At 38.7% G+C, this 25,056-nt stretch overlaps 1 protein-coding gene across 10 annotated transcripts in view; it reads right to left on the minus strand.

Moving 5' to 3' along the window:
* SORBS2 (sorbin and SH3 domain containing 2) overlaps positions 1 to 25,056 on the minus strand; it is a 120,799-nt gene that overhangs the window by 89,289 nt on the left and 6,454 nt on the right. For 5 of the 10 annotated variants that reach the window (XM_044681158.1, XM_044681157.1, XM_044681154.1 and 2 more), the window contains exons 2-5: positions 24,162 to 24,188; positions 23,812 to 23,936; positions 6,559 to 6,697; positions 3,228 to 3,403 (exon numbers count right to left, since the gene is read on the minus strand). In XM_044681158.1, coding sequence (XP_044537093.1) covers positions 3,228 to 3,403; positions 6,559 to 6,697; positions 23,812 to 23,936; positions 24,162 to 24,188 — 467 coding nt within the window. Of the gene's footprint in view, positions 1 to 1,864; positions 2,087 to 3,227; positions 3,404 to 6,558; positions 6,698 to 9,467; positions 9,930 to 22,289; positions 22,817 to 23,811; positions 23,937 to 24,161; positions 24,189 to 25,056 lie in introns of those variants that run through there. The other 5 variants (XM_044681159.1, XM_044681152.1, XM_044681156.1 and 2 more) reach the window with 5 other exon arrangements.

A 25,056-nucleotide genomic window follows, 5' to 3' on the forward strand; every position in this document is an offset into this window, starting at 1 on the left:
GCTGGACATTCCTGGTGCCATAGGAGGGGTGAAGCAGGGGATGGAGTGCCTGGCCTGAACTCAGGAAGATTCGAGGTCAAATATGGCCTCAGACACTTCCTAGCTGTGTGATTCTTGGCAAGTCACTTAATCTCTGTCTGCCTCAGTTTCCTTAAGTGTAAAATGAGAATATTAATAGCGCTGGCTCCACTGGGTTGTCGTGAGGATCAAGTAAGATCTGTAAAGCTCTTTTCACAGTGCCTGGCTGTATAAATATAATAGGGCTATATAGCTGCTATATAAATGCTCATTTCCTTCCCTTCCCCCATTGAGAGATAAGGAAACTGAGGGCTCAGATAATTTAAATGACAAATCTAAGATTATATGACTTATAGTGATGGAGAGGGGTGCAGAGGCCAGGACATCTGACTCATCAGTGTTCCTTCTAATAGATCTTGCAGAAAATAGTCCTTGCGATGTGGACGTAGGCATTTTTCATTTTCATGGTGAAGAAAAAGAAGTAGCATAGTCAGAGATCAAGTCTGGCCTCTGACCATCACTGGCTGTGAGATCCTAAACAAGTCATTTAACCTCTTAGTACCCAGAACAACTCGCTAGGACTACACATTTCAGAAATGATAACACTCTACATTGATAGAATGGAGGAGCCTCTATACTGATGAACTCACAGTTCCAGTCCCTATTCCCCATTATCAAGAAAGGCAAACTGAAGATATTTCTATAGACTAAAAGACAAATTGATTTTGACTTTTCAGAATATTGTAGGCTAGTCTATTCAGGCTTAGTATGATAGCATTCTTAGTGAAGCATTTAGAATGCTCCAGACTTTAGTTTTTAAATAAACAAGAAAAGTGAGGAAGTCTTGACTTAATGACCTAAAGCAGACATAATACTATCTCTGTACTAATTTTTATTAATATTAAACACTCATGGAGACAACTCTGCTCACGCAAATGCTTTAAGCTCAGTTTTTTTCCAAACAGAAAGTGATTGCTATTGAGATGCAGGAACATCTGAATGTTATATAGTACATGCACTATTTCACAGGTGTCCATCAAAATCAACGACCCCTAACCCCAACTCTGAATTACTGGAGTTTTAAGTCATACCTTTCTAACAACACCATTTGCATGCATTAGACACATTGATACATACCTAGGTGTATGGGTAGAGATGGTGCATATACCCAGGTGTGTGTGTGTGTCTGTTTGTCTGTCTGTATGTCTAGCAATCCATCTATCATCTATCCGTCCGTCCATCCATCCATCCATCCATCCATCTATCCATCCATTCATATAATCTCCCTATTCATAAAGTTCCATGAAGGAAGCATGCCACCTTTTCAGTTTGACATTTCAATCGATCCCATAACCTCTATTTTCTGTCATCTTATTAATATAGAGCAATGTCATTTCCAGTGTAGGTAACTGACAATTTTGATATTAGATTTCGACAAAAGACCTGCAATCAAAGGAATATATTATTTGAAAACACTTCTCAAAATTAACCAAGAATTTTGAGGATTTTTTTGTAGGCTAAAAATCTGTAACATTTCTATCTCAACATGCCATCCCCAAAGTACTCTCTCTGTATACCCTATCTTGGTTTCTTACAAAATGAAGACCCATCAGAGGAGAGAATAAAAAAAAAAACGATAGAATGCTCTTACTGAGGATGCTCCAATCTTACCACTGTATTTTTTCCTGATATCTTTCCCATTCTTTTTCTCCATCCATTCTTTCTCTAGGAAAGCTTTGCATTCCCATGAACCAGCTCTTGGCACTCATACGGCCCCATATGTTGGTGTTGGCAGGCAGAGTGAACATAAGAGCTCTCCTGGGCTTGCCCCTCCCCCCAATTTCACCTGAAGAGGTGTTGCTGCTCTCATCCTGGCTGTCATAATTGTCTCCTCTTTTCAGGTAGCACCAAACTTTCTGTCCAGATGGACCTAGTCAGCAAGAAACTGCCTTCCACAGTCTGTTCTTGCTGTTGCTGCTGCTGCTGTTGTTGCTGCTACTGAGACCAGCCAGAAGAGGCTGTCCTAACAGCCCTGAGCAAGGAGTCAGTGGAATTTAAAGACTTGAAAAAAGAATAATCCAAAACACTTTGCTCGTCATTCTTGGAGAGTTCTCATTTGTGACTGTAAAGGAGGTGGGGCCAGGAGAATGGTGTTCACCAAAATGTGTCTATTACTTCAGTTAGAGGGTTCCTCATTACTAGCCTAAAACGTCACCAATTCCCTTCCCACCCCTTCAGCTCACAAAAATACCAGCTCCCAGCAGACGCCTCCTCCCACCCGCGGTTACACACATCCATTTCAAGAAACAAATCTCTTGGCTTCTCAGCAAGGCACATGGGAATAAAACTTAACTAAAACACTCCTGCTTTCCTGGTTCTTCCATTTTCTCTCTGAAGTCCTAAAACTCATTAGTGAAGAGGAGGGAAAACGTATGCTATAAATTATAGCTCTGACAAGTACATAATGAAAATGAAAAAGTTGAGGCTGTCCAATTATTGCCAATCACCATTTCACTCTTGCCACATGTGGCACTGTATTTGAGAGCACACAGATTTTGCAGTATATTATTTCCCACTATATAAGAGCATAAGAATGTAAAGAAGAAGAAGAAGAAGAAGAAGAAGAAGAAGAAGAAGAAGAAGAAGAAGAAGAAGAAGAAGAAGAAGAAGAAGAAGAAGAAGAAGAAGAAGAAGAAGAAGAAGAAGAAGAAGAAGAAGAAGAAGAAGAAGAAGAAGAAGAAGAAGAAGAAGAAGAAGAAGAAGAAGAAGAAGAAGAAGAAGAAGAAGAAGAAGAAGAAGAAGAAGAAGAAGAAGAAGAAGAAGAAGAAGAAGAAGAAGAAGAAGAAGAAGAAGAAGAAGAAGAAGAAGAAGAAGAAGAAGAAGAAGAAGAAGAAGAAGAAGAAGAAGAAGAAGAAGAAGAAGAAGAAGAAGAAGAAGAAGAAGAAGAAGAAGAAGAAGAAGAAGAAGAAGAAGAAGAAGAAGAAGAAGAAGAAGAAGAAGAAGAAGAAGAAGAAGAAGAAGAAGAAGAAGAAGAAGAAGAAGAAGAAGAAGAAGAAGAAGAAGAAGAANGAAGGAAGGAAGGAAGGAAGGAAGGAAGGAAGGAAGGAAGGAAGGAAGGAAGGAAGGAAGGAAGGAAGGAAGGAAGGAAGAGAAAGAAAATCCACTATTTATAATTGGTTCTTTGTAAGCATCATTTCAGTTTTTCTTACCGTTCTAATTGCTGTAGGAATTCCAGACTCATCTACTGGTCCGATGCCTGCATAATGGGGGGCTTTAATCACAGTCACTTTCTTCTCTTCCTCGGAAGATCTATAGATTGGTATTGTACTACTGGCAGAGCTACCATCCAGAGAATGGGCATGCTGGGAATATGTCTCAGTGGATTCTGAGGATATAATTTAATGGAATGAGATAGTAGATATATATTTTAAAAAAGATAACATTTAACAGGTGGACTAGGAGGATAGAACATGAATCCATAAATAAGCATTCATTAATAGTGCATATTAAGATGGGTCAGTATTTTCATCACAGTATCTGCTGTACTTCTTTGGTTTTCCATTTGGAGCCAAGGCATTAATAGTAAATAATAAGTGATATTAAATAATAAATATTAATATTAAATATTAAAAATAATAAATAATAAAGAGGACATAATCATCAGTTGACTTATTTGATAGACCCTTTCCCATCTCTATCTATGATAATGCTATTTCCTATGGCTGAATTCTCCCTTCTTTTCCAATGAGCCTATTGGATTCCTCTGTATTTGTTAGGGACCTACTTAAATACCATCTCCTCCAAGAAGCTTTTCTGTAAGACTTAGTTGGATAAAGATCCACCCTCCGGGTGTTAAAAACAATTATTTCTTATAGTTCTCTAATGTAATAGTATCATATTTGAATAGAAATAGGGGACACTAAACCATACTTAATGATCCCTATGGACCAACTATTGACTTTGTTTTAACATGTAATGCTATTCTGGCAAATATATGGCCTCAAGCCAGGCTTGGAGTGGAGAGGACCTGGATTCAAATCCCTCCCCAGATATTCCCTACCCATGTAACCTTGGGCAAGTCACTTAACCCCAATTTCCCTGTCCTTGACATTCTTCAGTCTTAGATTTGTCACTAAGAAAGAAGGGTAGTCTTTTTTAAAAAATGTAGTAAAAAAACAAAAAAACAGGGGCAGCTGACTCCGTGACTCAGTGAATTAAGAGTCAAACCTAGTGATGGGAGATCCTGGATTTGAATCTGATCCAAAACTCTTCCTAGCTGTGTGACCCTTGGCAAGTCACTTAACACCATTTGACTAGCCCTTACAACTCATCTGTCTTGCAAACCAATGCTAAGTATTAGTTCCAAGATGGAAGATAGTGGTTTAAAACAAAACAAAAAACAAACAAAAAAAAGTAATGTTATCTATTTTTATTATATTTTTATTTATTTTGTTTGTATTTCCCAATTATATTTGAATCTAGTTCAGGCAGATGCAGAAGTCCCAGCAGAGTATTTATATTTCTGCTCTAATGCTCTAAGCACACAATTTTGTGCATTACCTCTGTTTGTGTCTTATTGTCCTACTAGACCATTAACTCCTTGAAAGCCAAACTCTGTTTTCCTTAAACTTTTTAATTCCCTTAGTACCTAGAAAGTATTCAGAACATATCAGGTTCTTATTTACTACCCTGTAAAGGGTAACCAGGTGGCACAGTGGATAGAGAGTGGTACTCATTTTCCTGAGTTCAAATCTGGCCTCAGACTTTTATTAGCTGTATGATTCTGGGCAAGTCACTTCACCCTGTTCACCTCAGTTTCCTCATCTGTAAAATGAGCTGGAGAAGGAAATGGCAAACCACTGCAATATTTTTTGCCAAGAAAATGCCAAATGGGGTCACAAAGAATCAGACGTGACTGAAAATGACTGAACAACAAAAACATCAAAAACTACTTTATGTGTAAGCTTTGAGTATACAGAAGCCCTTCCCTATATACTTTAAGTATTTGTATACAGGTTTTTTATTTGTTTGTTTGCCAATAATTAACCAAAAACCAAAATGGTGCTTATTTCTAGCTGAGAATTGAATAAGCAAAATAAATGTCCTGGATTTGGAATCAGAAGATCTGATTTCAAACTTTTGCTCTGGCAATCATTATGTGTGATTTCCCTTTTTAGGCCTCAATCTACTTTGTAAAATCATTGGGTTAGGGATCAATGACCTCTCATGTACTCTTCAGCTTTAAATCCTATTTTCCTATGAATTTCTTCCTTAGCAAAATGGTAATATTCCAGATGGATAAGTGTGAATTTTATTACATTTTTGTGGTAACACACATTTAATGAAAAATCTAGATGAGGTAGAGTCTCATAGTGACAAGATTTGTCATCGAATGAATGATTGTTCTGGTGTAGAATTTAGTATAAAATATAAATATTTTATAGGGTAGATCCAACTTCAATGTGAGAAAAACAAGGATCAGCGATTTAGAAGTAAAAGGGTCCTTAGAGATGATGTAATCCAACCCTTTGTGTACAGGTGAAGAAACTGAGGAAGGGGATAGCTATGGTTGGAAGTGGGTGGCTTTCTTGAGGTCACATAGGTAATATATGTAGATTCTGGATCCTAGGATGGGACTCAAATTCAGGTTTTCTGAATCCAGTAAAGGCTTTAAAAAGCAACCAATGAAATAAAATTAGAACATTTTAAAGAATTGGACTATTTCTAATGGATATGTTTGAAGCACTGAAGACACTGTATAGTAGAAAGATAGCCCACTATAAGGCAGGTTGTTCTAGATCAGGAGTTCAGAGGTCTCCTGAGGTCCAGAGTTAGATTTCAAGTGGTCTGTATATTTGAATGGAGAAAAAATTCATTCAGGATATGGAGGATAATTTGGACAAGGGCAGCAGAGGGCAGAGACCAAAAGGCCTCAAGTGTAGAAAACATGAAGGAAAATAATCTAAAATAAGCACCAGACCATAGAGGATTTGAAACACCAGAGGAGGGAATTGACAATTTTCTCCTAGAAGTCTTGGGGACACCCTCAGGACTTAAAGCAAGGGAGTAGTGTCACATTTTTAGGAAGATAGAGAGGAGAGAAAGACTAGGGGCAGGGGGACCAGTTAAGATTCACTTACATGGTCCAGATGAATAGTAAGGAGGGCTTGAGCTAGGACAGTCACAGTGGAGTGAAGGGGAAGGAATGTATGTGAGATATAAACAATTAGTGTCCTTAGTAATAGCTTAACTAAATGAGAGCTTCAAGGCTTTGTCATCTCCTACACTGTTGAATCTTCTCTTCCCAGTACCATCCCAGGATCAAATAATTCTGGTACGTATACAAATAGATCAGGATTTGATCTCAGATTGACTTCTTTGTGCCTCATTTAAGTCCTACATCTTTTTTTGTCACGTATTTAGCTACAACAGAGAAAGTGAAAAAATTTCAACTGGCTATTGATGGAAGGAGGGGTCCTGGGGATGACAGAAAGCAATTAGAACTCACAGACTCCCAAACAAGAAATCATATTTTCTTACCCATTGACCTTCCATGCTGCATGATCATGCTTGAATTGAGTGACGCTGGTAGAGAGTAAGCTGACGGTGAAAATGGCCTCTGAAAGTAACTCATTGGACTGGTAGCCCCGCCTGAGCGCCCGTTCACTGTTATCTGAGCCTGAGAGAAATGAGAAAGCATCTTATCAGGTACATGAACCCCATCATCCCTAACAAAGGCCAAGATACTACCACCTTCCTCAGAAAAGTCATTAGTCATCATAGCTCTAGTTCTGAAAAAATGAAAATTCATCAGCCTGGAAGCTGGGTGTGTTCCTTATATGTTTTTCTCTCTCTTTCTCTTGGTGTAACATTACCACACCTAGACTCTCATCTTCTTTAGAGAGGGAAGAGGGGAGAGTTCTTAAGAACATACCAGAGAGCTCCTCATAAAATGGGGCTAAGAGAGCCAACAGAAATGCTCCCTGCTCTAAGGAGTAGAGTTAGATTGAAAAAGGAGAGAAAACTTGTTCATAGATGTGACCTAATTTTTTTTTATCTTTTATTGTATTTTTTAATTTTAAAAATTTTTATTATTCATTTCATTACTTTTATTATTGTTTTCAATAGTAATGGTAGTATCTTGGCAAAGTTTGCTCCCCAAACAAAGTAACTGACAAAAGGAACAAATTTATTTGGGTTTATTATATGTCATTAGGCAAGTAGGAGGAAAAAAACATAAAGAAAAGTATCCTTGCCTTGTCTTACCCCTAGACTTCTGCAGATCACACTGATCTCTCGAAAATGATGATCTTTTGGGCTGGTTTTTCAAATTATACGATCTGGAGATCTTTTCTATCGTCTTTTGATTACTCAAATGGAGCAGTCAGTTACTTGATGTGGGTCTGTCATTGGCCAGTTTAGTGTGTTTCACAATGTTAAGGGGGGGGGGCTCAATAAACAGGAACTGACAGCTCTCAGAGGTTAATGTAATCCTCAAAAACTAGGGGGGAAAAAAGACCCAAAGTGTCTCTACAGGTTGTGGTCCTCTGACCACTTAGCCTATTGTGGGATTCCTGATATATGGTGAGGGCTGTGCAAAGGCAGCTGGGAGCACTCAAAGGCTCATATCCACTGAGCCCCTTCGCACTGGCTAGAATTAAGCAAAGGTGCTGATATGAGTTGGGGTTCTGATAGATGGGACTATTTCTATAGCCTTTCATGTAAAAAGTGCTCCTTCAATAGAAAGGTTGATAGATATACTTTTTAGATAGCTGAAGAGTCTAGTAAAAATTATGGTCACTTTCTATAATTGCAGTCGCTTGAAACATGTGGCTTGTAACATTTCATGATGGTGAGAGCCCATTTATTTATTATGCCCTTGGTGCAGAATACGAACCATACGTATGTGAAATTGTTATTCTGATGGCACTTATTTGAAAGTTTATCATTTCCTATTTATTGGCCTCTATTTGTTCTAAACTAAAATTTGTGTGCAGTGCTTTACACAGATTTGAAAAACAGATACCAGAAATACTCTAAGGGAGCCTCTTAGTTCAGAAATCTCATTCTGATGAAATGAGATGGTTGTACAGTGCTTAGCGCACAGTAGGGGCTTTGAAAATGCATGTTCTCTTCCCTTCCCTTCCTCTTGCTTCTGTGGCCATAACACTTTTTTAAAAATGTCACTTCTTTGATGAAATTCAAAATGAAGCCACTTCGTTCATTTGAAATGGGCTCCCTTTTGGCCCCACACCTACATCCACACAAATACAAGTGATGAACACATACAAATCTTCCAAGACATTTTGCCATCTCTATTCAAAAGTTAGCATTCCCTAGAATGACTCGGGAAAAACTCATTCCTCAAGGACAAAACTGCAGAAACGTCAATTAGGATTATTTACAGCATTCATTCCTAGGAGACAGACAAGTGCCCGTGAGAGAAGTAATGGGTTAGTTAAAAGACGAGTAAAGGAGTAAGCTTCATGCAGTTGGCAACAGCTTCTCTGGGAAACAAAACAGTGTTAGATATTCATACGGGACATGCTAATACGAATCTCTAGGTAAACTGGTGTCAAAAAAAACAGCAACATCACAGGGCCGGCATCTTTAATTTTATCTAAGCTTTTCTGTCTGCAGTCTTCTTTGAAAACTCTGCCAACATGGTCAAATCCATCTGTCAAAAGTTCTCGGCTCACTAGGAATGAATGCGAGTCACTCACTACAAGATAACTTCAAACAATCCATTCATTATAAACATAAATATATCTTAAGGGAATCAAGATCGTACAATTGATTTGTTTCAAATATATGTGAGAGGGGGATAGCTGGGAAGCTTAGTGGAGTGAGAGCCATGCCTAGAGATGGGAGGTCCTAGGTTCAAATCTGACCTCAGACACTTCCTAGCTGTGTGACCCTGGGCAAGTCACTTGACCCCCATTGCCTACCCTTACCACTCTTCCACCTAGGAGCCAATACACAGAAGTTAAGGGTTAAAAAAATTAAAAATTAAAATATAAGTGAGAGGAGGTGTGAGATAGTGTAATTAAAGTGCTGATCTTGGAATTGGGAAAAACTAGGTTCTAGTCCCACTTCTGACACATACTAGAAATCCCTGGCCCTGGGCAACTCGGTTAGCCCTTGACTGTGCCTGGGCACCTCTCAGACTAAATTGCAACGCAAACTCCCTTCTTTATGGGTGGGAGTTTCTTCTTAGTGACTTTCCTTTACCAATAAAATCATGGGTTCAGTCTGAAAAAAAGAGTATTTTCCCCAACGTAGTTGTAATGACTAGTCCTCTTGGACTGCGTAGAATCGGATTAACAAACAACCACCGTGGGGACAGACCTGTGGAGCTGCAAAATGAGACGGCAGAAATGCAATGTGTTATTTTCCCCCTTGGAGACCTGTTCCAAGAATGCAGAGAGCGGGGAAGGCTGAATAATTACGTGAGTGGCAGCTGTAGCGTTTAAGGTGGTGCCATCTGTCACAGCAGACATCTCATTCAAGGTTGGGGAAGGTGTTTCAGGACAGTCAGTGGGAGCAGAGTGAGAAGAACTCTGTAGCTCGTCCAAAATGGCAGATGAGACCTCGCTCAGGGAGCGGGAGGAAGGCTCACTCTGGGACGAGTCCGGGATAAAAGAGGCAGACTCGTGGCCGTCGGGAGCTAGGAAAGGGGATTTAGAGGAGCACCGTGAGGGGGCCAGAGGTTTAGGAAAGCGTGAAGACACCGCATCGTCAAGGGGCTGCAGGGATGCCAGGCGGGGGCCGCTGTCGGGCGGAAAAGAGGTTTGATTAACTGGTACCGCGGAGAAAGCACGCAGTGGAGAGCCTGCCGCCGCCGCCGTTTGGCTGAGGGGCTCGGGAGCTTTTACCTCCATCACACTGGCAGCTAGTTTCTGTTTTCCAAGCTATGGTTTGAGAGAGAAAAAAAAATAGAGAAAATGAATGAAAACATCCTCTTTCTCTTTGCAAGGCGTCAGCCACAGACAAGTGTTAGCTTTGTTTACTGGCATCTTAGAAAACACAGTCAGAGGAGTCTGAAGGCAGCCGCACACGACAGTAAAAGCACGTCAACGTGAAGGAAATGAAGAGAACAAGTATTTTTAGAAAGGAGACCAAGAAAAATCCTGCTTTGGAAGCCAGTTCTGAAGGAAGGGCTTAAGGAAGTTTGCACAATTCACATCAAGCATTTTTGTAAAAAAGGCTTTTAAAAAGCCTTGTAACGGCAGAGTGGGCTGACCCCATTTGGTGTGATGCTAAAGGAGAGCTTCTTTCTTCTCTACCCAAAAATCAACTCTGGGGACATGTTCGGTTTTTTAAAAAATTTCCCTGAAATTCTATAATAGGGATCAGGATTGTGATTTGATTGATCTAAATGGTGATCAAATAGGAGACAGTGTGGTCTAAGGGATAAAGAGTTGACCTTAGTATCAGGAAGACTTTAGTTAAAGTCCCATTTCTGAAACACACTGGCTGTGTGACTCTGGGCAAGTCACTTTATCTCCTTTGCAGGCTATTTGCTAAGATTATAAATGACAGGAGATGATGTTCAGTGGTATTGGTAGAGAGCTCTGCCTCATCTAGGAGTTTCCTGCAACAATGAAATTGTATGCAAAAATGGGAGCAAATGTGACCCTAAATAGAAACAAAAAATTACAGAGAAGGGACCAAATTGCATTGTTTTCAGGGGCCCCTCATAACAATTGCAGTCCCTAGTCCACCTATAAATTAACTGCTCCCAAAGGCATTTCAACAGCACTAAACATAAAAGGAAAAAAATGACTAAATTCCTCGGGTTGAAATTTCATAAAGGGACCTGATTAATTGGACTAAAAAATAAGTCATTCAAAAGCAAGACTGAATATAAAAGTTCATAAAAGAATTAAGAAGTATGGAAAAATAAACCTTTTTCATTGTTTTTTTTTAAACCCTTAACTTCTGTGTATTGGCTCCTAGGTGGAAGAGTGGTAAGGGTGGGCAATGGGGGTCAAGTGACTTGCCCAGGGTCACACAGCTGGGAAGTGGCTGAGGCCATTTATCATTGTTTTTAAATATAAGGGGTACCAAATGAGATTCCACTCGGGTTAGGTATTGTTTAATCAAAACAGGAATATTTTTTTATTTAATTTAGAGAAAAAATTCTTCCCTTAAATTGACATTTTTCTGTCTTTTTGTTTTATGCCATTTATTGCACCAAATGATTCCCTTATTATTCTACAGAGAAAGTCTGTGACATGATTAAGTGACTTGAAAGAAAATTGTGATAAAAAGAGACTCCAAAGAGCAGGGGAGGGCATCTGATTGATTCTCAGAGCCACTGTCAAAGGGAAAAACCCCAACAAAACATGGCCATCGATGGTGACAAAGGAATTATTTTCACTGTTTTCAGTTCAGCTATGCTCTCAGGTATTAACAAAACAGCAGGTTGCAAGGTTCCAAAATGTAAGCTGGTTAAGGTGCCTGCTATTTCTCCAAAGTTTTTATTTCCTTCAGGTGGATTGGTGAACCAATCACTTTCAGCAAATGAGACCTTTGAGGCAAATACCATTAATATGGAAAATTCATGTCAGTTCAAGATGACTTACATAATTGACTAGTTAATTATTTAACTTAGCAAATATTTATTGTGCTTCCTGTTGTTGCTAGGTTGTGAGGAAAAGGGGAGAGCTGAAAGCTTCTTTCAGTCACAGAAGGTTAAGACTGTAGGAAACTTAGAGGTCATCTGGTATGACCACAGTTTATAAATGAGGAAATCAAAGCTCAGCCGTCTAAAGAGAATAGGCCCCACATCATACAGCTAGTACATGGCAGTGCTAGGACTCAAACTCAGACCTTCTGGGTATTTTGACTCACTCCCTTTTTTCATATTAAACATTAGATGTGCCAAATGGGCGTTCAAGTGATGGGAGATGACAATGGGGGTAGAGAGATCATCTCGTTTTCTATAAGGAGGACTGCTATATAAAGAACTCTACTCTAGACTTGAAGACCAAATGGCAAAAGGGGACTACAAGTGAATAAGTGAGAGTGTGTAAAAAGCACATTTATACAAAATGCTCACTCAACATTTATTCAAAACATTCGTTTCCTGAGATAAGATATTCAACCTGTACACGACTTATGTAGTTCTGGTCTTCAAAGAAAATGAAAAAGGCAAACAAAAATATTGCTTCCTGGGGGCAGCTGGGTAGCTCAGTGGATTGAGAGTCAGGCCTAGAGATGGGAGGTCCTAGGTTCAAAGCCAGCCTCAGACACTTCCCAGCTGTGTGACCCTGGGCAAGTCACTTGATCCCCATTGCCCACCCTTACCACTCTTCCACCTATGAGACAATACACAGAAGTTAAGGGTTTAAAAAAAAATTTTTCCTTTCTAGAACTCACTTTTCCCTTAGCTTCCATGACTCCACATTCTACTATTTTATTGTTGATTTCTTCCTACTCTGTCTTATCCTCTTTTTTTCAAGTCCCTAGATTTGAGCTTGCTCTCAAGATTTTCTCTCCCTTGTACACATTCTCTCAGAAATCCCATTGGCTCAAGTTGCTTTGATTTTCATCTTTTCTATTAATGAGTCCCAAATCTGTATCTCTAGCCTGACCTCTCCAGGGGCCAAGAGTTGTATATCCCCAAGCCTTTACTTGAGTGTGCTCTCTGTCTCTCTGTCTCTCTCTCTACACACAACTTACAAAAGTCTGACTATATATGTATATATGGCAAAATTTTAAATATATACATATATATGTATGCATGTATGTGTATGCATACACAAAACAAATTCATCATCTTCACATGAAATCTGACTCTCTCCTTTGACTTTCCTAGATCTTTCAATCTTTCTTCTCTGGCTTAGAAAGCTAGATTCTGGGATCATGCCATTTAGGATATCCTATTGTCTCAATAGAAGACTAGACTCTAGAACTCTTTGAGGAGTTTGAAAGACATCCCCTTCCATACTCTCCTTGAAAGCTGAGATTCCAGAACTCCTGTTGTGTAAGTAATTGGGCTGTTGACATCACTGCCAAGAGCATAACAAGAACGACAATAACATTAACAACAATAACTCATATTTATACTATATCAAGTTTTTCCAAAGTTCTTTCCCTATTTTATCCCAATCAGAATAATCTCTAATTGGAATTGTTCAAATGTGCAATGACTGACCTCAATAGGTTCTTTCTCTTTGAAATTCCTCAAGCTAAGTCTGGGTGACTACTTCCACTTGTTTAGTTCTAGAGATAACTTTCATTTATTGGTTAGATTAGATGGTCAATGAGGTCCTTCCAAATCCAAATTCTCGGATTTTGTGATTCTAACAACCTGGTAGGTAGGCACTATTATTAATCCCATTTTACATATGAGGAAACTGAGGTTAAGAATTTAAATTACTTTTCCAGAGTCACACTGATGATAAATGTCTGAGGCAGGATCTGAACCCAGGACTTCCTAACTCCACACATCTGCTCTTGGTATAAGAAGACATCAATATATCTTGGGAGAGGACCCCTAATGCCCCCCCACCCTCAACACACATTTTATACACACACATACCTGCTATAACTTCAGGATTTCTCGGGAAGGAAGGGAAGGAAAAAGAAGAAAAACACACCCTACCCACCAAACCTGAGTCCTTGAAGACTCCTTTTATAGGCCAATGCAGAGAAGGTGGTTTTTTTCCAACTTAAAAGTCCATCCTTCCAATAGTCCAAGCCAACAGTTTATCTTGGGAGCGGTTCTCATGGATTCTGTTCTTCCTCTAGGAGGGGCAGAGGAATCACTCCAAATAAAATATCAGGGGCAGGGTGAGGGAGGAAGTTCCAGTTATCATAAAGGAGATGTATTCTGTCTGCTCTACAAGGCACCAGTGGAAAGATCCTCCTTCTATGGGAAGATACTATCAAAAATTGCAGACTGCCTTGAAAGTGCATCAAAGCCTACACATTCATCATGCTGAATGGAAAACCCCTTCTAATCGACCCTTTACATAAAGCACTTCACTGAATAAGTCAGTTCTCTGTTCACAAATCTTCATTGATATGTAACCAGAGAATCTGTCCTACCAGAGAGGCTGACAGCAGTGACAAGCGATAAGAGGCAGGTGTAGGTAGCAGGTTCTAGATCTCATGGTATTTAGGTTCTCTTTCAGATGTGAATGTATCCCTTTCAAAGAATACTGAGAGGGAATCTTGGTAGATATCAGGAAGGGTCCTTTAAATCCAGAGGGATTGGTTAGACAGAAGAAGGATAAATAGGTTGGTATGAACTCTTTTAGCTTAAAAAAAGGCACCAGAGGCCACTGGGCAGCTCTTGAAGTAATTTTAGTCCTCATCTAGACAGGTATGTTGAATTATTCTTTGGGCCTTTTCCAGTTACTACATTTATCCTTAGTCCTAAGACTCATACATCTTGACACTATGATTTGACGTCACAGAGACCTACCCAGCTTTCCTGATTCCCCTTAATACATTTGATCTCTTATGGACCAAGTTGAAAATCCTGACACTGGGTGGACCTCAGCTGGTGCCACTGACCATCTTTGACCTGTGTGCAACCAACAGTTTTCTCAATTATATTAGAAAGATGTCTCTTAAAACATAAAATGATCAAGCAGTAGGTGGTGCGCTGGGCTGTGGGTAGTCTTGGGCCTGGAGGCAGGAAGAATTTTCTTCCTGAGTTCAAATCTGACCTCAGACACCTACTAGCTGTGTGACCCTGGGCAAACCACTTAAACCCTTTTGTCTCAGCTTCCTAATTTGTAAAATGAACGGAGAAGAAGATGGCAAACTGCTCCTGTATCTTTGCCAAGAAAACTCCAAAAAGGGTCATGAAGAATTGAACTTGAATGAAATGACCAAACAACAATGAAACTAATACACACCCAGATAAGACCATTTCAGAATCTAAACAAAATGATCATGAATATGCTGGGAGGCTCAAACAATATTTTATACACAAGGAAAGGACACCTAAGATTGAAAAAGGGCCAAATAGATTAATATTCTAATAAATCTCCTTTGGGCTAGCTTTTTTATAAACTAAATTGGAAGGCTAAAGTAATGAATGTTCAGCCACACTGTGCTTCTTCCAGTTCTGTTTATAATCACAATTCTTTTCTCTAGACATCACTGGTTGTACTCTGAATTTGTTGCAAGGTCAAGGTAGTGCCCCTCTTGGGAAGTTAAGGTCACCAGGGCAAATCCAGGAGAGAAGAATGCTGAAATCAAGTCTCTGGTGGGGAAGGCTGGTAGATTGCTGTCCCAAAGAGGAAGAGATTCAACTCAAGACAGAGAAGGAACGTGGTGCCATAGGAATCCAAGATGACAATATGGCAAGCTTTCCTTTCAGCATCTATTTGTATTGTTGGTGTGTAACTATGAGTGGTAGCTAATTGGCTCAGTGGATAGATAGAATACTGGACTTGGAGTCAGGAGAACTTGAGTTCAAATCTGGCCTCAGACACTAGCTGTGTGATCCTAAGCAAGAAAGTCACTTAATTCCATTTACCTCAGTTTTCTCACCTGTAAAATGAGCTGGAGAAGGAAATGGCAAACCACTCCAGTATCTTTACCACAAAACAAACAAACAAGCAAACAGAAACCAAAATGGCTCATTGAGAGTCAGACAAATGCCACAACAAATTTGAGTATGTACCCTTCCTTCCTCTGTCCTGTTGTCTATGATACAAGTACAGACAGTCTTGGCAGGCCCTGTTCTTTAACAACAGTACCTCCTAAGTCCTGCTTGCCCCACAAGAATTAGGTCCTTATAGGGATACTTCTAGGCCAACCGATTCAATATTTCACTTGCCCATCTGGACTAACTCACTGGAAGGATTTCCATGCTTTTGAGTTGTATGGTAGTTATGTTCTAATCAGCTCTAACCCTTGCCTTCCTCTATTCTTCCCTATTTGTCTTCTCTTTCCCCCTTCTTTCTTCCTCTCTTTCCTTTATCTCCATTTCCCTCCCTACCTCTGTCTTTCTGCCTTTGTCTCCCTCTGCTTTTTCCTTCCTCTTCCCTTTTTAAAATGGCTGGGCCATTCTGGTTAGGGTACACTCTCGTGGGAAGTCAACACAAAGCCAACTTAAACTCCAGCACCTGTATCACTTGGTACTGCTGATGTTCGTATTTGTTGCATTCATCCAACTGAGATCCTCTACCTTTATGTATGTGGCCAAGGTCCCCAGACAGCAATGAAGTAAAAGGAAACAGGCCACCTAGAGGACTAAAGACTAATAATGGGGGAGAAGATCTAGTTACACTAGGACAGATTCAGTTACTTCCAAAAATGGGTTACAGAATCACAGGTATCAACAGTGTCGGTCAGTCAGACCTGCCTCTCACTGGGCTACAACCTTCCTCTCCTTTTACTGGAGTCACCACATCTCTTTCTCTTCCTGACATGATTTCTACACTGTTGCTGTGTTCTGAGCCAACTTTGACAAGAATTATGGGAGATGATCATTTCTCATCAAAAGAGATCTCCTTAGAGAATAGAAGGTGTGTCTAAAATGTTCCCCTTTAACAAGGCGTATGTCTTATTTGCTTCGCTTAAGAATTAGAACATGTTGAATTATTCTTATTGGTGAAATCAATGAGTACTCAACTTCTAGATGTAGAAAACTAAATTTAAAGCTAAAATTAATCTCTCATTTATAGACGTAGCAAACTAAAACCAGGAGAAGTTAAGCTGTCTGAAATTAGAGCCACAGTGGCAATATGAAGATCAGAATTCAGGATCTTGGGGAGTTTTTTTTGCAAGTATTATACTATTTTGTTTCAACCTTAAAAGGCAGATAATTATCTAATTTTACTTTTCTACTTTAAAGGATTCACCTTTGGCTTAAGAAAGATAAAATGTCTTCATGCAAAAGGAAAACTTCTGAAAAGATCGTGATAGTGAATAGTCCTATTATTTTTTCAAATTATTTGCCTTCATTTATCACCATTCCTTCTATACAAAGACATGATTTCTATCCTCAAACTTCTCTGTGAGTTAAAAGATAGTTACTGGTATTATACTATAGGGTCAAATTTTCTCAAATAGCTGACCCAAATGTGTCCTCCTGGGCAGTGACAATCATGACAAATGTGTGATAAATGTTTGTTACATGAATAAATTAAAAATGAAAGAACTACATATAAAAATATGCTTCTTTATCAAGCAAATGGGTAAATATTTGGAATACTCAAATACAGTCACTGATATTTCATATTTTTTAAAGGCATGTAAGCTTTAGAGTTGGCATATATGAGGTTGATTGTTGTATATTATGGAGAAAGAGAAAAAAGTGTATTTGGAACAATGTTTCTGTCTCAGAGAGATCATGACCAAGGTGCTTCCCATGAACTGAAGTTCTCTTAACAGATGGTATGAAGCCCTAAAAACATGAATAATACTCCTTTCCTCCATGTTAAGTGGGATGCTATTCACCAGCCACTTTCCCACAGGGAGCTCTATATGGGAAATAACACCACTTCTCCTTTCGTGTTCCCCTCTCTCTACCTCCCAACATGCTTCGTGTTGAGTCTGTTAACTTTGTGAGTGTAGGTGTTTGATGAAATGCCACCCTGTGAGTCATGTCACACTTCGGTTTTCTCTTAAATTCTAACAGATAAGACTTGAAGAAAAGAAGCATTTGTTACTCACTAGTAGAAATGCTTTGATGTGCTTTGGCATTAAAAAAAATCTCCTAAAACACTTGGAGATTCTTTTGTCTCCTTTACTTTTGGCTCAGTTTGCCCTCTGACCTCCCTCATCCTTCCCATCATAGGTGGTCACTCATTGCAGGTAGTCAGGCACAAAGAGTAAGTAGCTAGAAAGAGAGCAGCTCACGTTATCATCCTTCATTCTCTATTTCCTATGGATACTAATCCAGCCTTTTAGGCATGCATTCAAATGCCTCCACAATCCAGCACTGTCCTAGTTTGCTATGCCTTCCATTACATGTTCTGCTTCAGTCCAATTATTCTCTGATTATAGCCTGTAGTTTCCTGCCTCTGGGTATTTACTTATGCTATTCCCCATACCTGAAATGTCTCCTTACTCCTTTGCAAGTGTTGAAATTAAACCCAATTTTAAAAACTTAACTTGAGTGTTCTCTAAAGTATTCCTTAATCTTGATAACAACTACATCCCCTTATATCTCGTGTATTATTTTGTTTGAGTTTTTCCAATGGACTTAGAAACAAAAGAAAAAAATGCCCTAAATCTAAATAAAGGACTACAAGAAATATGAGAAGGGAGAGAAGACTTCTAGTTTGGGGGTGGAAGGAAATCAAGGAAAGACTTTTTGATGGAGGGATGGCTGAATTTGATCATGAGGAAAAGAAGAGATTTCAGCACTTTTGTATTCAGTCATTCTGACTCCTCATGACTCCATTTGGGGTTTTCTAGGCAAGGATACTGGAATGGTTCCATTTCATTCTCCAGCTCATTTTATAGATGAGGAAACTGAGGCAAAAAGGGACCCTAGCTTTTTTTGCTCAGGGTCACCTAACTAGTCTCTGATGTCAGATTTGAATTCAGGAAGATTAGTCTTCTTGACTCCAGGTTCAGTGATCTATCCACTGTGCCCCTTAGCTGCCCTCAACAGTTAGAATTGTAATTAGTAGTAGCCATTTATATATTGCTTTAAAATTCACAAAGTGACTTACAAAGCATCTTATTTGAGCTTCATGACATCCATGTGATGTAGGTAATATGGCTTTTACTACCCCCCCCTTTTATAGATGATAAAACTGAGGAGATTTGCCCATGTCAGAGTAAATGCTAGAGACAGGATTTAAATCTGGATCTTTCTTGGAATCCAAGTCCATTACTCTATACATCATGCTCTGGCCCTCTCTGATAGAGACAGAGTTCAATCAAAGAAGGCTGGAACCATACATAACCATCAATAACTTCTAGATTATGCAAAGATGCAGCCCATTTAGTCCTAGACAAACCACATTTGAAATGTGTTCAATTCTCGGTAGGCGCCATGTTCTAAGTCACAGAAAAACTAGAGATTCTCCATTGGAGGATAACAAGATGGCAGAAGACCTGGAAATGTTATCTTCTGAGGAACAGCTAAGGAAACTGAGATGTTTGGATTAAAAAAGAGAAAATTACTGGGAGACAAATCTGGTGGTGCCTTGTATTATTCAAAAGACTTTCATACAGAGAAGGGGGAGAGAAAAGTGGTACAGAGGCCAGAGTACCAGACCTGGAGTCAGGATGCTCTGAGTTCAAATCTGAACTCAGAGGCTTACTAGCTGTGTGACCTTGGGCAAGTCACTTAATCTCCATTGCCTAGCCCTTACCACTCTTCCGTCTACCTAATAGGACTATCCAGTAATGCTAATAGGAACCTTAAGATAATGGAACTGGTCCAGGAAAAATGCATCATCCCACCTACCAGATACTGACAACCCTGGCACTACTTACTCACTTTCAATGTGAGAGACATCCTCCTCCTTCTTGAGTTCCTACAGATGTGAAGAGCAGTTGTGACCTTGAGGTATTGGACCTTGATGGAATTGTTTTCCATAATAACCGAAAGACTGAGTTTTGCCCTTATGGGATATAGTGCCCATTTCTTTTAGATGCAACAGAAGAATATGCCTCTCTGGGATTCAGGATTTGACTCTAGTTACCAAAGTTGCCAAGTTTCTTCTGAAAAGCTTTATGTACTCAACATTAGGAATAACTTAACATTTGAAACATTGGTAAACCTTTGTTCATGGGCACCAGAGAGGCAGTAATCTTTATGGTCTCTCTTTTCTTAGGACTTTGGGAGAGGTAAATTAAAAGACAAGTAGCTTGTAAAAGTAGAGTTTGGCCTCAAGAAATAGGACTATAATTTGGAATAGTTATTTAGACTGTTTTCTAGACTCATTTAAATTAATGCCCAGACTCTAATAAATTTTTGAGACTGTAAAAAAGCTCCTGGGATACTGGTATGTTTTTCTTCCCTTGGAGGAGTGAACATCTTCAAATTTTTAGACAGGCTAACTTACTGATCTGTTCACAAACTTTTCCGCTTTTGTCCTCAGTTGGTTCTAGTTTTTGGTCTTCACTAAGGTTTCTAGCCAGATGGAGGATAAAAGATTAAAGTGGCTTTTGTAAATCTTCATTCTATGAAAATTAGTTTAGAAACAAAGCCTAATAGTTCTGATCATATATTTCCTCTGTTCTGTTGAAGGCTTAATTTCTCTGAATAATAGAAATAGAAATCATTTCCTCTGGGAATTTTGTCTGGGATTGTTCGTTCAGACATTTGGTTGGGGTTTAGCAATGTGTATACTGGGTGGTCTCACAGCTTCAGCACCAATATCACAAGAAAAAATGCTCAAGAAAAACTTTCTGGTGCAATTAGGTTATCATATAGGACAGATTTACCTTGGAAGACAAAGATTATCAGAGTTAGTATTGCTTGTCTGTTCTGAAGGCAGGTGAAATTCTTGATTCCTACCCTGGCGAGCCAAATTCCTGTAATAATGGTTCTGTCTCCAATAGGCAGACCTCAGCTCTTTACTGCCTAATTTGGTCCAATCTAAGATAGGAGTGGTTGAACATGGTCCTTCTTCCTTTTAATAGTAGCCTGATAGTGGCAGTATACTAGCTTAAAAACAAAAAAGGTGGAGAATAAGAAACTCCATTGGTATACTTTTCAGGTACTATGGAACCAGCAGGAGCAAGAACTCAAGTGGTCCTCCAGTCAGCCTCCTCTTGTAAGAGGGATTATAGGAGTCTGCCACTATACTTGTCTATCAATATTATATAAACATCTTTCTCTTTTACTTTAGGTTTTAAAAAAAGTCAAACTAAACAACTATTGACTATTATTAAAAGCATACGTATATCACTGAATCTATGATCATCCTTGGATTTAAAAATTATTTTTAATGGAATAACTGTTCAATGCATTATTAAAAGCATACATATATTGCCTAATCAGTGATCATTTTTGTATTATTTAGAAGAAAAGAGAAAATTATTTCCCATCTTTTCTCTCAAAAGAATACATGTAATAGTTTGAGGTGAGTTAATACTGTAATAGTTTGCAGATAATCCTGCTCTACCTTTCCCGTCTTATTTTTTTTTAATTACTCTTCACCATATATTTTGTATCCTACCCAAACTGGAGAATTTCTGGTTTGCTGAGAGTGCCTTGCTCATTTCCATATCTGTGCTGTTGTCCATGCTTCCTCCATGTCTGGAAAGTTCTCTCTTCCTCTCTGTCTGAAATCCTTTAATGCCTTTCCTGATTTCCTAACCTTCATCACCTAAGGGCTTTACCTTTGGATTTCACATTACACTTTATTCTGCATCTCCTTAATGATCTCATCATGTAATGTCAGGTAAATCATCAGTTTGATTTTGTCATAATTGTATACAGAATTATGAGCTCCAAATGCACAAACTGATAACTAAACTTTGTATCACCACCAAACAGAAAAATAACTATCAATGTTTCTTGAATGTTGTTGAATGAATTAGTCAAATCATAGCATATCACAGAATTATAGAATCTCAAAGTTGGAATGGCCTGAAAGGTCATCTAGTCCAATGCCTCCCTGAAAAATAACCTCTTTGCTATTCATATAGTCATCTAAACATTAGCTTTAATTTACTAAGGCTATTAAGTATGAAAAGGTCCTCAAAAGAAGAGGTCAATGTCTTCTGTCAAAAAAAAAGAGGATCTTAATTTCCATTTTCTTAAATCTTTATACATGTAAATAGAAAAAGATGGAGGTTGCTCTGGACATTGACTGAAGTGGTTTATAAAGTCATAGTGAAAAGAGTGGAAAGAACACTGGATTTGGAGTCAGAGGGTATGGGTTCAAATGCTGCTCCTGCTGCTTTCTAGGTGTGTGACCTAGTCACTTAATCTCTAAAACCCTCAGTTTCCTCATCTGTAAAATGAAAGAGGTGGCTCCAGTGACTTCTAAAGTACCTTCCAGGGTTAGATCTATAATCCAATGACTTGATCAGTATTTGGCTACAAATACCCAAGAAGGGGAGAGCTCTGAAAAAAACAAAACAAATAAAAAAAAAAACTACCTGGGCAAATGGTTTATAGATTCTGAAATGGGAAAAAAAAAAGGGTGTCCTCAGATATCGAGACGAACTCAGCCTGAAGTGGAAGATGAATCGCCTCTCTTTCCTTTCCTTCCTATTTCACCATTCTATCAAAGCTTGCACATTTGGGTTTGTGAGTAAGATAAATGGCAAAATAAGGTTAAAGAGGATCTACACAATTCTGAAAGCAAATATGGGAAATAATGTACCACATGGCTCTCGGGGGGCTGTTCAGAAGCAGCGAATGAAGAATTTGGTCCGAGTTCCCGAAGAGGCGCCTTGGCAGTATCTGGAGAAAGCCCAGCGGCTCGTTTGTGGCTTTCCGACTGCTGTCCGGCTTTATTTTCAGGGAGGGAAGCTATCTGAATGGACAGAGACGCTGTGTGGACCTCAGGCGCGGGGTTATGGGTGGGTGAGAAAGGTCTTTGGGAAAATCCGGGGACTTCAATGGGCTGGGGCCACCAGGGTGAATTAAAAGGAATGTTATCGGGTTGATCTTGGTTATGGGTTAATTTCAGGGTAGAAATCCTGCGCAGCTGAGAATCCTGCGTGTAGTCCTGTTGGAATAGGGTGCTGCTGCTGCTGTCAGCTATGGGCTGCTGGGAGTCTGCATCGGAAACTGGGGTCAGTGGATTAGTGACTTTTTGGGTATAGGTCACGGTTGTGTTAGACTCCTCAGAATACATAATGGTGTGGCTACTGTCTTTGTTAGAACTCATAGCCCGCTGGAGAGCGTCCTCGTTAGTAACGTAAACTGGAGCTGAGGGGATTTGCCTCTTGGTTATTGATGAGTCCCAAATGCCCCCCTCTTTGTGATCAGTGACTGAGGGGCTAACAAAACTCTCTTTTCTAGGAGGTGGTAGGGGCGCCTTGTTTGACAGAATCATCCACAGAACAAAATGACACAAAAGAAGAAACAGAGAGAAAGGCAATGTTAGCGATCAGAGTCCATACTTTAAACAAAAAAATTGGCACGTCACATCTGTTTATATTTCTGATGCTTCGGGTACTGTTGCTTGCATTTATCAACAAGGGCGAAGCATTACCTTAGTTCACTTTTAAAGATGTTTATGCTTGTTACCAAAAAATAGCATCATAAAAAATCCAGCCCTAGCCCCAGAGAAACGCCTTCGCTTTTAAAAAATAACACCCCAAACAGTAGGGCAATTTAAAGAACCAAACATTAAAAGGAATATACAGATTGCGAACTCTGAGGATGGAGGCATTCTGAGAAACAAGTTGAAAGTGTATATATTTTCTCTCGCCATGCTGTCAGGCATCACCAATGGTCAAAATCATACTCACACACCACGGAGAAACACAGTACAAAATCATTAAGCCCTCTAACACTCAGATACCTCACTTAATTGAATAAACACTTGAACCTAGTCTGTATTTGCTTCATAGATGATCCATGCTCATTCTTGAGACTTTGGGATTCAAAGCTTTGGTGAATAGCCTTGAAAATCTAAGAGAAACATCCTATAATTTTCGATGAATTATTAGAAAAAAATGTATCTCATTTCTGAATCTATCCTTTAGGCAGACAATAAAATAACCAGAAAGCAAAATAACCAGAAGCAACACCATTTATTCATAGGTATAGTCTTACCAGAAAATGGGCAGCCAAAGCACCCTCAATAAGCATTTATTTGGAGTTGTCACAAGTTGAAAGTTTTAAAATGGCTGCCTTTTAAACCATGAGAGACTTGAGGGAGGGAGCAATCTTACCTGAGTTGGTGATTTTTTGTCTTGTAGATTTGGACGAACACTTCTAAAGCCTTTTGCTGCGAGAGAGGAATGAGAAGCATCTCCATTCAGTGTCTCTCTGATTCGGTCATCATAGGATCTCCAAGCTTTAAGAAAGAAAGAAAAAAATAAAACCCAATAACTTATGTGATGCAGAGAAACCTAATTTACCTTCTTTGGAATTCATTAATGAAATGGAGATTTTTCTTTCTAGCAATTCAATGACATTTGATAAAATTACAAAAGTACATCATAGTCAAAGGTTAAATCTAAACCAAAAATATGACCTTTAATATACAGTAATAAAAAGAAACACATAATTTTTCTTTTACCTGAATCTGGAGATTGAGAATCACGTCCTAAAAGAAAATGAATACATATATTAAAACCAGGATAAATTAAATGAAGAATTCATTAAAATGATTTAATACAAAATGATGTAATTTTTATTGCAAACAATATTCTTATTATAAAAAAGCTATTCAGAATATATCGTTATTAGGTTTAATAATATTTTGCACATTTATTTCCATTTCTAGCACAATACGATTTGTTAATTATACTATGCATTGCCTCATAAATTAAATCATTTTTTTAGTAATCTTGAAGTTGATGAATATTTAATCCTATTTCTGACCAAATGAGATAAATGAATAAATAAAATATAAAGTGAAAAATCTGTAAGGATTTGGGTGAAAGGCAATGGAGTCTTTAGCTAATAATGAAGAGTCAGACCATCTGGTCATGCATTTCCAGGGTTCTCTTTCCACTGTCAGTATCAACTTGCTCTTTCTAATAGATTCTATTTTTTCAGGCTGTATTTTAATTTTTATATTTACTTAGAAAATATGGATGTCCTGTATAATCTCTATCAAATGCTTGCATTCTCTTTGAAGGAAGAGGAAAAGGAGGGACAAAGAATTTGCAACCCAAAATTTAAAAAAAAATGTTAAAATTGTTTTTATATGTAATTGAAGAATAAAATACTTTTAAAAGGAAAATATGAATTAAGTTTTTATTTCATAACATCAGTTTAGTCCTCCTTTTTACTGTTACTTATAGGAAATTTCCTATAAAAACACAGGAGCAAAAGTGCATTAGGTTATCTCATAACGAGGCTTCCTATTACATGCTAGCTAGTCACGTTATAGTTTATTTCCTTACTACGGAAAAGTTTCATTTCCAGTAAATTTCCTTTGACGATGAACATCGAAAAGGATCTATAAA

The sequence above is a fragment of the Gracilinanus agilis genome, chromosome 6 (genome assembly GCF_016433145.1).
Source record: "Gracilinanus agilis isolate LMUSP501 chromosome 6, AgileGrace, whole genome shotgun sequence".
NCBI lineage: Eukaryota > Metazoa > Chordata > Mammalia > Didelphimorphia > Didelphidae > Gracilinanus > Gracilinanus agilis.